This window comes from Meriones unguiculatus, chromosome 12 (genome assembly GCF_030254825.1).
Source record: "Meriones unguiculatus strain TT.TT164.6M chromosome 12, Bangor_MerUng_6.1, whole genome shotgun sequence".
Taxonomy (NCBI): domain Eukaryota; kingdom Metazoa; phylum Chordata; class Mammalia; order Rodentia; family Muridae; genus Meriones; species Meriones unguiculatus.
In genome coordinates, this window is record NC_083360.1 from 62,203,210 (window position 1) to 62,215,616 (window position 12,407).

A 12,407-nucleotide genomic window follows, 5' to 3' on the forward strand; every position below is an offset into this window, starting at 1 on the left:
GACAAGGCATTCTTAGGTGGTACAGAGCAGGTAACCACAATTTTGAGTTCATGGTTACAATGGTTGTATGAATCTAGAGGATGGCATTCCATGCCAACTTTGGCTCTTCCACTCTTCCTTCCCCCTCTTCTGTAAGGAGTCTTAGATCAGGTGATTTCTTGGGCTGCCTTGAGTCCCTGTATTCACTGCACAAGAGAGGCTTCTCTGAGTATAGCCAAGAGTAGCTTTTGTCTGTGGGCATAAACAGATACTTGAACAGATGGCATTCTGAGGCTATGTCAGCACAGTGGGATAACGGCAGCACGTTTCTTCCTTAGACTTAATGACGGTCTTAGGCATAGATTATTAACTGGTTTACAGTACCCAACATGGGCACCCTCCTGTGACGTGGGCCTTAAATACAGAGGGCAGCTGTTTACACCCACAATAGTTGTGCCACTACTATTACAGGTAAGCTCATCTTGTCTCACACACTGGTTTAGTGGTTCACAGACCTTCTTCCTCAGGCAGCACACATATCACCTGGCTCTAGGAAAACTACCCAGCAGGAAGCTTAGTTCCAGCTTGCTTTTTCGTATCCTCTAACTGGGGTACATGGTGCCTTCATCAATAGGATCTTAGCCTCTAGTTCTAGTGAGCAATCAAGAAGACTAACAAGACCTTCATTGTTTTAGGAGCCTCTGGGAGCCTCCCCACCCCCGGCCTAGACCCACTCCTGTGGAGTTGTCTGGTTATTTGTTTAGTAACCCACTGCTTCTAGAAGCAGTTTATCCAGCCATGTGGGGTAACCTGCTTCAACTTCTGTTTATTTCTTATTTGAGTTATAAAACAGTAGGTTTACTCATGGCTTTTCTAGACACTTTTCATTTTGGTTAACCCTCCCACCTTCCCCACTTAAAACTTTCTACCCTGTGTTCCACGTCTCTGCTTTCTTTACTGTGTTTCACAACTCTTCTCCTATCCAGAGCCCCTGCCCCAGCACGTTCCATTTCCTAGTTTCTTGGCTTCCACATGTACTAGAGTTAGACCTAATCCACGTGAGAGAATTTTTGTTTGTCTTTCTGGGCCTGGGTTACCTCAACCAGTATGTGTTTTTCCTAGTTTCATACATTTATGTACAAATTTCATTTTTCTTCACAGGTGAATGATATTTCAATGTATGTACATTTTCGTTATTCACAAGATGGTAGACAGCTGGGTTGTTTCCTTTGTCTATGCATTTGGACTAGGGCAGTAAGTCCCATTGATATGCAGAGATCTCTAGAGTATGATAGTTCTCTGGATACAAACATGGGTCACATGGTAGCTTTATTTTTTGTTCTTTTGTTGTTTTTTGAGAAACTTCCAGACTGCTTTCCAAAGCGGCTGCACTAGTTTACATTCCCAGCCACAGTATAGAAGAATTCTTTTTTCCCCCACATTCATGCCAGCATCAGCTGTCATCATAACTAGAACACACCTGCCTTTTTGTATTATATAAAAGAATAGTCAGTTAGTTGAAGAGGCTAATAAAATAGCCGTTTTTTTTCCATCCACATTCTCTGCCCAAGACCAGATTTCTTCAGAGTTCAATAAAGTGACAATGTATCTGATTAAATCATAAAGCAATGTGAAACCAACTTTCTCTTCTATGAAGGCAACTATGTTTCATGAAATATTAAAACTGTTAATACAAAGTGAGCTTATGTTTCAAAATACACACATAATTTCCCTCTTATACTTTAAAAAAAGATTTCATTGTTTTGTATGTATGTCTGTTTTGCTTATGTGTGCACACACCTGTGTGCAGCTACCTGCAGAGGGCAGGAGAGGGTGTCAGATTCTCAGGAAATGGCATTACCCAGCTGTTAGCTGCTAGAAACCAAATTCATGTCCTTTTCAAGAGCAAAAAGCACTCCTAACTACAGAGTCATCTCCCTATCCCCTTTTTTAGAAGACAGTAAATATTAATAAAGATAACATGTAAAAATACTAGTACCTCCAAAAGTTTTTATAACCATTAAAGTGGTCTGAGGCTAAAACATAAAAAGTATTGTAATGTATCCCTGCTGAGCAAATGCTGCTTAGAATTAGAAACAAAAAATGTGAACAAAAACAGGCAAAAGTTTTATGGTCTTTGAAAGTGTTAGGAGGCAATGAGTGCTTCAGTCTACCAAACATAGCAAAGTTTACAGTCGTAGCTACAAGTGATATTAATATAGAATATTTGTTAAAATTGCATTTCTGTAAAAAAGTGTAAGGGTTGCAAAGGATAAAAGTTATTCACTCTTTTATCCCCAGGACAACATGACAGGTCACCTGTGTGGACCTGACACGCTTGTATTCAGCTTGTTCTCACTAACGTACTGAGGCTTGGACATGTGTCCGAGGCTCTCTGAGGCTTGGACACGTGTCCATAGAAGCCATTAAAGTCTGTGTAAGCAATGTCCTAAGACCATAGGCTTCCAAAACCACAAGCAGTACCTACACTGACTCTTCTCCACACTTCACTATATGTAAGCTATCCCTCAAGAAAAATGTTTCCACAAAATAGCACCTAGCATAATACAAGTATGAGGCAGCCGAATGTAGAAATCTGGATGAGCTCTAAAATAATATGCCTACCTATGAATACTGTCAATTTTAAAATACATTTATGTATGTATAGGATGTGTGTGTGTGTGTGTGTGTGTGTGTGTGTGTGTGTGTGTGTGTATGTACCTAGTTTTTCTTGAATATGTAATGAATTCTGTGATTATGAAAGAACAGCCTAGGCCACTAATTTTAAATATCCAAATGGCACAAAGTTTGTGGTGTTTGTGTGTGCATGTGCATACATGCATGCATGCACGCATGTTTGTGTGTGTGTGTTACAACATTGTAGTTATAAGATCCAGAATTTGGGTAGATTTTAATAAATAGGGAGGCAAGAGGATAAAAACACTCTTATGTTTTTCAAAAATATTTATTTAAAAATAAGATTTCTAAAAATACAGTACATAGTACATATCAAGAAGTAAAAATTCCACAATTTAAATTAAAAGCAACTTGCAAAGAAAACAGAATATTACATGAATAAAACAAAACCACTAAAATAAATTAAAAGCAATGTTGTTCTTAAGGTAGATACATAGTTCATTTTCATCTGAAGAACCAGTGTAGACATCTCATCTAAACAAATAAGTACATCTCACAGTTCCCACCCACCATCAGCTTTCTCCCTCTCCTCAAAGTACTCATAATTCTCTTACCCACTCTCTTCCTTATTACTCCTAGCACTAGAAATGTTAGTGAAGATTTTCTTAGGGTAAGAGATTTTACAAAACGAAACAGCAGGCGAGGCAGACACAGCCCTCAGACTTAACACACACAACAGCTGAATGAAACGCACACCCAGCAAGTTTTACGACAAGGTCTTCCTAGACACCTACAGTACACACTATTATTAAAATTCCAGAACAATCTTTCGTTTAGAAATATTTGAGAACTAGGGCTGACAGCAAATTTTAGGTGCATCAAATGTCACAGGTATAGAGAAGTGATTAAACTTGCTGGACTAATTCCAGACACACAGCTGCTCATCTATCGGGGTCCATGCTGACTATTTTCCTTGGGCTTTCGACCCATTCATCTGAACACCTATGACTGGGATGGATTTCTTCCTTCTGTATCTTCAGGTTGTTTTGTTTTCCCAATCTGTATTAATTTTTCTTTGCTTTTTAATAATCACACCAGGAGACAGTAAGCAGTGGTAAATTCTCTCCTACCTCTTCCTACTTGGGAAAAATTATTACAGTCAGCCTTTTACACAAAGGACAAGCAGTGGGATTATTAAGAATCAATCCAGTGGCAACACACTCACAGGAGACAGTATGGCCCCATCCCCTGCTTCCTCTCTTATTTGCTCATCTGTACACATTTCATGTACATGAACTCAAGTCACCTTCCAAGTTTTAGGCTTGATTCATTTTTCCATTCAGAATTCACTGCAAAACCATATATTGTATCAACATTTAAGGAGACAGAGACTAAAGCTGATGGGAACAACACAATCATTTTCAGTTTGATTGTCTACCTTCCCGGCCACCTGCACTGTTGCTTCCTTGCCTGAGTGATCAGCCATGGCAGCTTCTGTTTTGAGGAGACTCTGATGAGTGTGTCAGAGCTTCAGGAAGAACAGGGAAGCCAGTCGTACCTGGTAGTATTACACCTGTACAAGTCCATCCACAGGAGCGTGGTCTGCCAATGGTGTAAAATCACTACAACAGTTAGGAAACCAGTTTTACTCTGATTTCCATGTACAGTAAGCAGCAGCACTCAAATTGCTTTTGATGTTGCAAAGTTCAACTGTCTATTGGGGTGTTTGCTTAAATCAAGGTACCTTTGCACTTCCTATTGGAAAAGTGTATATGTGTGCATGTGTGTGATTTACATGTTTTTTAAGGTGTCTTTTAATTTCATCTTATTTTCAAAATAGGCAACTACCTGTATCTTTATTTAAAGCCATTGAGGATTATGCCTTCCCACACATGGAGATGTGAAATTCTTGACTTGTAATTAAAAATGGATCTATTATTTGCCCTTTATTTTAGCATTTGGTTGAGAATCACTAAAAGTGTCCAGTAGAATACTTTGCTTATAGAAATAAGTTTTTCTTCATTGCTGAAGTGAAACAAAAAATTAAAACCTTTTGAAAAGTGATTCAATTATCTTTAGTAGCTTCAGCCTACTAAAATACCTTCTAAAGTAGCCACACTACATTAAAGTACAAAATTGAAACCCACACTAATGTGCATAACTGAATAAAAAATAAGTCTAACAAAGAATCATTTTCAATTGACTCTGCTAAAAGTTCCATCAATTAGACCGTTTATTCACTTCTTCAGACACAGATATGAAAAGGTAACTCTCAGTCAACCAAAAAGAAAATTAATTCTTTGGTTCAAGAATTAAAAATGTAACTCAATGCTAGCATGAATAGCACCAGGATGTTTTAGTTGCTCAGGCACGAGTAGGTTAAAATATCAACCATCCACACTAGCTGGGACACAGAGGTAACAGAAGGCAGACAGGTCTTCCTTCTGACTGACAGCCTCCTAACTACAGTCCCTGTGCTGAGTGGACCGGGCAAGCACAGCTACAAAGGAGACAAGCCTGTGGTTACGGCTGGTTGGGCTATATCTTTCCATACAAAGCTATTGAGATGAAAGATGTTTTATATGTGTAATTAGTTAATTGCACACTTGAATAACTATGGGAAGCATTACCCGTACACAGGAGGAAATGAACTAGAAGAGCCAACAGAAACAAAGACCTCAAGGGTCTCAAAAACACCAAGATTTCGATCTTTAAAGTGTAAACCATCCTTCATAACTAAGTTGTTGACAAAGTATTCTTTCTTTGCCAGAAGAAACTCCTAAAACAGGTTCCAGGTTGTTGTTTTTTTTTTCTTCAAACTTTGGGCAAGCTATCTTTTCTCCTCTGTATTACATAGATGTATTTCCATGTTATTTTTTGACATGTGCATGCTAAAAATGCTTCAGGCTAACATATCCTACACACTTATCTGAAAAAAAAAAAAAAAAAAAAAAAACTCTCAAGAGCACCGATCCAGCTGAAAAGAAACAGCGATGTAAATGGAGATTAAACAACTCAAGCCAAATGCTTCCCAGAATGACTGTGCACATATATACATATAATGCACGTGTACACACATATGTGCCAATGACTCTTACAGTAAAATGGCGTCAGCTGGGGATGAGGAGATGGCGGACAGTGTCTGATATTACAGCCCCGTCTCTACTCCTCTCTCGCAGAGATGCCGATTAATCATGTCCACTTAGCCAACTCTCCATCTTACTAATGTCCCCTACTTTCTTTATCCAGTTTTTGGCAATTCACTACTTACTGGTACCTGTACTCAAGGGTAGACATGGAGGAAAAGCTGTAACATAGTAAAAGATATGATAATGAAAAATCAGCAATACCAATGACATAAGAACTTTAAGCACTTAGCCAAGCACAGCAGAATATGCCTGTAATCACAGAACTTGGGTGGCAAAGGTAGGAGGATTCTGAATTCAAAGCCGGTGAAACCCTGTCTCCAAATAATAATGATAATAATAATAATAAATTATTAATAATTTGCTTCAAATTATCACTAGCAGATAATATTGCCACATCTAAAGAACTGATAAAAATGTTATTGGTTTTAACAAAATGGCGTCTAGAAAATAAATTTTGTTTTAAAAAAATACACAAAGATAATGGAAGAAGTGAGAAAATTCACTTCTAAAGTTAAACCATCACCATCACAAATGTAGCAGAAATGCTAAATATTGGTTCATACAGTCAGTGACAATACTGTGATAAAATACTTCATGTGAACAGCTTCTAACACTTTCCCATGTTCTACTACAGAATACTGTAGAATCTATGAACAGCTAAACACGAATTATACTAACATTTTTATTTGTATATTCTGAGCATGGTACCTACAACAGAAGGCAACGACAGATGTGGGTACTGAATCATACATTCACTCATTAGCTAATTACATGGTCAATAACATGTAAGCACACCAAGTTTATAGGACTTACTAACTACACCTGCCAATACTTGTAATTTTCTAAGCATTAGCAGAAGTGGACGAAAGTCTAATGTTTGAACTATTGGTAAATTACATAATATTTGTAATAATTCCCAGTATATGTATGTATAGTAGAGGTTATGTCAAATTTACATAACGAAGTACTATAGTTTAGTGAACTGTAGCTAGGTTATCTACTGACACACGTCATACAAGAGAACTACCCAGAGAACAGTCTAGATGGAAAGCAGCATACGCTAATGAATATTAGTGCTGTATTTAGCCACTGCAAGACAAGTTGTGATTTTTTTTTTTTAAGCAACACATGTAAGAACATTCAAACTACACATGATCTAATAAAGAAAACTATGTGGCTTTCATCTAAATGCATTTGTATCTCCTGTTTGGAAGTGTGCTCTCAATTTGAGTCTTTGTGAGTAGTGTTTAGAATTAATACATCTTTTAAGCAAAACAGTTAAGTTACTTGTATGGAAGTAACCCAAAGTTTCATTAAGAATAATCAGAATGGGGCTGGGCAAGATGGTGCAAACTTTTAATCCCAGCACTTGGGAGACAGAGGCAGGTGGATCTCAGCCTGGTCTACAAAGCAAGTACAGGCCACTCAAAGCTACACAGAGAAACTGTCTCAAAAAACAAAACAAACAAACAAAAAAGAATTAAAATGAGCCGCCATCCTGAATGGAGCTCCCTCCATACATTAGTGAAATGTTCTGAGACGTTTGACTCAGTTCTTCTGCATCTCATGTAGCTTATGGTCTATGTCTTCTCCCTGTCTTTTCCTTATTCAGGGCCTCTTGTGCACTCTATCACTGAGGAGTACCCCAGCCCTTACTTTATTACTATTAAAAGTAAGCTGTCTTCTGAAAAATAAATTACTATGTTAGCTACAATTTTAAATGGCTCTTTTACGTTAAATAAAATATTTAATACAAATTATAAACAAATTTGGTTTTTATTTTTATGTCACATCACTATAGCTTAGTAATTTGAAATTAAGTCTGGTTACAAAGTACCAAGATTCTTTAATAGATTGTTCAATGTTTAGAAGATTCTGAACTTTGTCCTTTGTTGCCTACATTGAGCTTATCCAATCAGATTTCAAAACACTGTGTGTGAAAGAGAATATGAAATAAATGACTAAATGAATGCATGATGATGGGGGAAGAGTCATGAGTGTCAAGGCATGCTTGTAGGGTCAAAGGACAACTCTATGGAGCTAGATGTTTTGTTTTTTTTTGTTTGTTTGTTTTCTTCCCTGTTCACCTTTAACTGGTTTCAAGGGGCAAACTGTGGTCACCAGTCTTGTACAGCAAATACCTTTATGTGCTGAGCCATCTTACAGGCCCAACTCTATTTGTTTACAAGTGTAACTGCAGCCTAGTATTAATATTGTAACTCCAGAAGCCCAAGAAATGACTTTGCTAGTGCAAAAATATCACTTAACACACATTTTACTAAAATTAAATGTGATTTTTATAAATACTTTTATGCATTATCTAGACAAAGCAGAAATCTCATTGCTCCGTTGCTTTCTAATACTCCACACATGTAGTTATTCCCATGGTTATTCAGTGTGACAAATGAAGTGGCTACTGAATCAACAGGTTTAACTCTGATTGAGGTTTTTTTTAAAAAGCAAAGAAAAAAATAGTACTATTAGCCAATTGCTAATTATTTTAAGGCAACTGAGCCTCTGTTTCTGTGTGTTTGTGTGTCTCTCTGTGTGTGAGTGTAGGGGGACCATTCCAAAATTGAACTGAAAAAAATGTTTTAATACTCAGTGAAACACATTAGATAACACAGTTACCACAGCAACTGTAATAAATGTTTTGTTTTGTAATAACATAGTATTTTAGGTAAGTTTTTAAATTAAGTTGCCAAAATAAGGGTTAAAGTAAAATTATTGAAACATTTTATCCTAATCTAAATTTGTGACTGACAGTAAAAAGTGTACACAAATATACAAACATAAAGCCAAGCAGTTTACCTAGAAGGAACATCACCAACAACAACACATTCATTTTCAATTTTTATAAAACTTTACACTTTTCTACATATGTTCCCATAAGTGTGTATGCACCTCTGGCATGTTCACAGATTGGAGATACAACCCACTCATGGGACAGTAAAAGCCTCTAGAGCCAGTATAATTACATAAATTAGCCAAAAGAGGGCGCAGAAAGAACATAGGAGCTTAATCCCTAGGAAACGGCCAACAGGCTTTTCTCTAGGAATCTAATAGTGATTACAAACCCCTCCATGGGGTTAGACATATACATTTGACAATACTGTATAAGTATATATAGCTATACTGCAATATAGATTCTTATGTAAATACATTGATAATAGCATTTCTGTAGCTCAAACTAGTGCATTAAGTCAAAAGACTTAAAGAAACCGCAGAGAAGGATCAGGACCTGGGAGAGTAAAGAGAAAGTAAAGATAATGTGCCCGAGAAGTGGTAAACCTAAGAAAACCAAGCCCACAGGTTTCCAGTGCGGGAAAGAGACTATCCCCATTACCTTGTCTCAGAGCTACTGCTGCTCCAGAAGCATAAGCAAGTCTACACAGCTCCATATTTAGGCCTTCATTTGGCTCTGCTATGGATGATCCAGGTCTTGTGTGAATGGAAAAAATATATATATATTCTGAAGGTATTCAGCTTTCATCTCCCTATATTATATATACATCACTTCTTTGAGTAACTGTCATCAGCCAATTTAGTCAATCAGCTTGCACAAAATCCAACTCCTTTGCCTAAAATAAACATACTAATCTTATGTTTCCTAACCTTTAAAAATGTTTCTTATATTACTTACAATTGTCTTAGCACCAATAAATATTTTCATCTGCCACTTCTAAGTTTTTAAATAATAAACATAATTAAAACATGAAAATAATGGTATTAATATTTCTGAGAAGAGCTTATTCTATTCAGAATATTTTATAAGACATTTACAGTGTCTGAAAAAACTAGCCACAGTATTAGTTGACTGGCCAATAATAACCTCTGTTTCACTATTTCCCAGCTATGATTTCTTAACTTTACAACTACCTATAAGAAAAGTATGTATATGGTTAAAGATTGGTAGATTCGTTCAATATTCTTTTCTGGAGAAAGGTCACCAAGCACACACACTTTTCAAACATATGGATTTGCAGTATTCTAAATGAAAAAATTAAATCATACAAAATGTCTTTGTATACAAAAAGGCTCATGTTTGTTAAGGGACCATCACTACCATAGATCATTCTATTTTAAGACAATTTCCTGACATCAGCTTTTAATAAAAGGTCTTTAGAGTGATGTAAATTACAACTGGCCAATGGGAATTCAATTTCAACTTGGATGATTACTGGTATATAAATTTAGTGATCTACTTTTAAACTTTGATATGAGTTGACCAGCATCTATTATATAATAAACCTCCAATGTGTACAGTGAGATATACTAGCAGATAAATAAAAGTACACATACTTTAAAAGCACAGTATCTTTCTCTATATTGTATATTACACACCATCCAATTTAACATTTTAAAACATCTCTCTGCATTCTAATATAACTGCACTTGAAGAAGTGACTGGAATTATTGCAAACCTCCTGCCCTTCCCAGTCATTAGAGTCTTAGGGTAAAATAGGAATATATGCCCGACTGGCCACAAATTTCTCCTGGGAACAAACATTCTAATAGCAATCAATAATTGCAGCAGAAAGGAAAATTAACTTCTCCTCTATATTAAGGTAGTAGTTGGTGCATTCGCACGAGTGGTGTCTTAGTTCACTTTTGATGAGTAGGAAAAAAGAAAGCAGCAGAGCGCTGCGCCTAGGCAAGCCCTGCCCTTTGTTGTTCACTCCTGTGCTGCATTTTAAAAGCCCTGCAGCACATATAAAAGGAGTAGTAATAACATTTTAACTTAGATCCAAAAAATAAAATTTATACATAAGAAAGTGTATCAAGTTTTGAAAAACTGAAGAATTAAATTTAAATTTGGTTAGTACTGCTTAAAGGTAAACATTAAACATCTCAAATTTCCATAAATTAAGCTTTAAAGTACTGAGAGTACTGAAGGAAATTTATGTACAATTATTTCATCCCAATCACTGCCTTTTGAGTTTAGTAACAGAAGCAGTTAAAGAAATCCCAGCGGAAGGCTAATTTGAAAGTAAACATGCTTTTAAAACTTAAATATAGATCTTGTATTAGTCCCACAACAGGATCAAGATCACTATTAAAATAAAGCCTGGGGCACATTATGATGCCTAAGATTGGTGGGTGGATTTTAATTGACTTGAAGACTGTCATAGTTCTATTCTCAGAAAACCTGTAACGCATTTCCAGCATGGAAGACCCATCTGTGCCCACCATCCATCTGTTTAGACGTGATTGGCAAAGTGGTAGGGAACTCGCAGTGGTTGCCTCTGCCTGAAAGGAATGAACCACAGGATCTTCCAACGAGTGCCAAAAACTTCTGAGAAGGTCTGCTGCCATGGCTTTCGGGGCCGCGATCTACAGAAGACAGCATTATTAGTGAAAGACAGCACTCCCATGGTGCACTTCAGTCAGCTAAAACAATACAGGTTGGCTGGGGATCCATTACTGGACTCTGATGCATTGTGTCTCAGCATCACAAATACAGCTTTTCTTTCAGTGTGGCATGCAGCTGAGCTTCAGCTCTGGATAGCTGATATTGTATCTGTATCGTCAATCAACCTACGGTAACTTTGGAAGCAGAGGAGAGGCTCGGGGTAACAGAATGTGTGTCAACACAGTAGCAAATCTCTTTTGATGTACTTTCAGGACAAATAATTTGACTTACTTCTGTAAGTTTAAAAGCTCTCATGGCTGAAAGACCCCTACTTTAAGACTGTCTAGCTTGGGCCTCAGATGGGACACCAAGAAAAAGCCATGATTGTTTTAGCTTCCTACTATTAACACATAGACACAATCCTCAAAGGCAGTCAGTTGTCTCTATTTTTAAATAAAATCACTACAGACTTTATACTTACATTTCTTCACAACAGTTTGACATCTTTTCAATAGATGTTGTATCCTAGTAAAAACAGAAAAATTGTATTCAGATGTAACAAGTTTATCAATAGTTCTATTTTATGGAATATGTAGGCATATCTAGAAAATATTCTAAAGACCTAACAAATTTTTATATATCTGCACACATCCTGAAGTCCGCTTAGAAAAATAAACATTCCATCATATCAAAAAACTAGGGACCTACAAAAATGTCAAGCACCTCTACCAGAACTATTCCATTTGATTATAACCTCTAGGATACCTGATTCCTTGGTAATTCTTTTAAAAGGCCAGTTATTTCCATTTAACTCAATGTCTGCAAATATTAAAATGGTACCTAAATGCTATCTATGAATACAGAACTGCCAAGAGACAAAGAATGCTAAGAGTTCTGGGTTTTATAAGCTTCTATAAATATCAAAATCCAATACGGCAAATCTATAAACTGATCTTGTTACAGCATGTTTTAATAAGAAAATTAAAGTTAGAGGATTAATATTCCTTAATATAAAACCAAAACAAAACATTTCTCTTTTTTCCCCAACAAACAAACCAAATCTTTACAACAATACCATTTTTTCTGTGTGTTTTTACGAGGCTGTAACAAAGGCACAGAAGGAAATCACTTCAGCAGAAGACAGTTTTTCAAAGTGCTCATGTCAAGCAGACAAACTGTTACGATATCCAAATACCCAACACAGAAATTGCTCAACCTTACACTCAGGTAAAAATTTAAAATGTAAGCACATGTTAAAGCAATGAAAAGAAATATCTTTCAAATATGCA

At 36.5% G+C, this 12,407-nt stretch overlaps 1 protein-coding gene across 1 annotated transcript in view; it reads right to left on the minus strand.

Moving 5' to 3' along the window:
• Positions 1 to 2,925: 2,925 nt before the first annotated feature.
• Zdhhc21 (zinc finger DHHC-type palmitoyltransferase 21) overlaps positions 2,926 to 12,407 on the minus strand; it is a 64,651-nt gene continuing 55,169 nt past the window's right edge. Inside the window, exons 8-9 of the mRNA XM_060365780.1 lie at positions 11,600 to 11,643; positions 2,926 to 11,099 (exon numbers count right to left, since the gene is read on the minus strand). Coding sequence (XP_060221763.1) covers positions 10,967 to 11,099; positions 11,600 to 11,643 — 177 coding nt within the window. The 3' untranslated portion in view covers positions 2,926 to 10,966. The remainder of the gene's footprint in view (positions 11,100 to 11,599; positions 11,644 to 12,407) is intronic.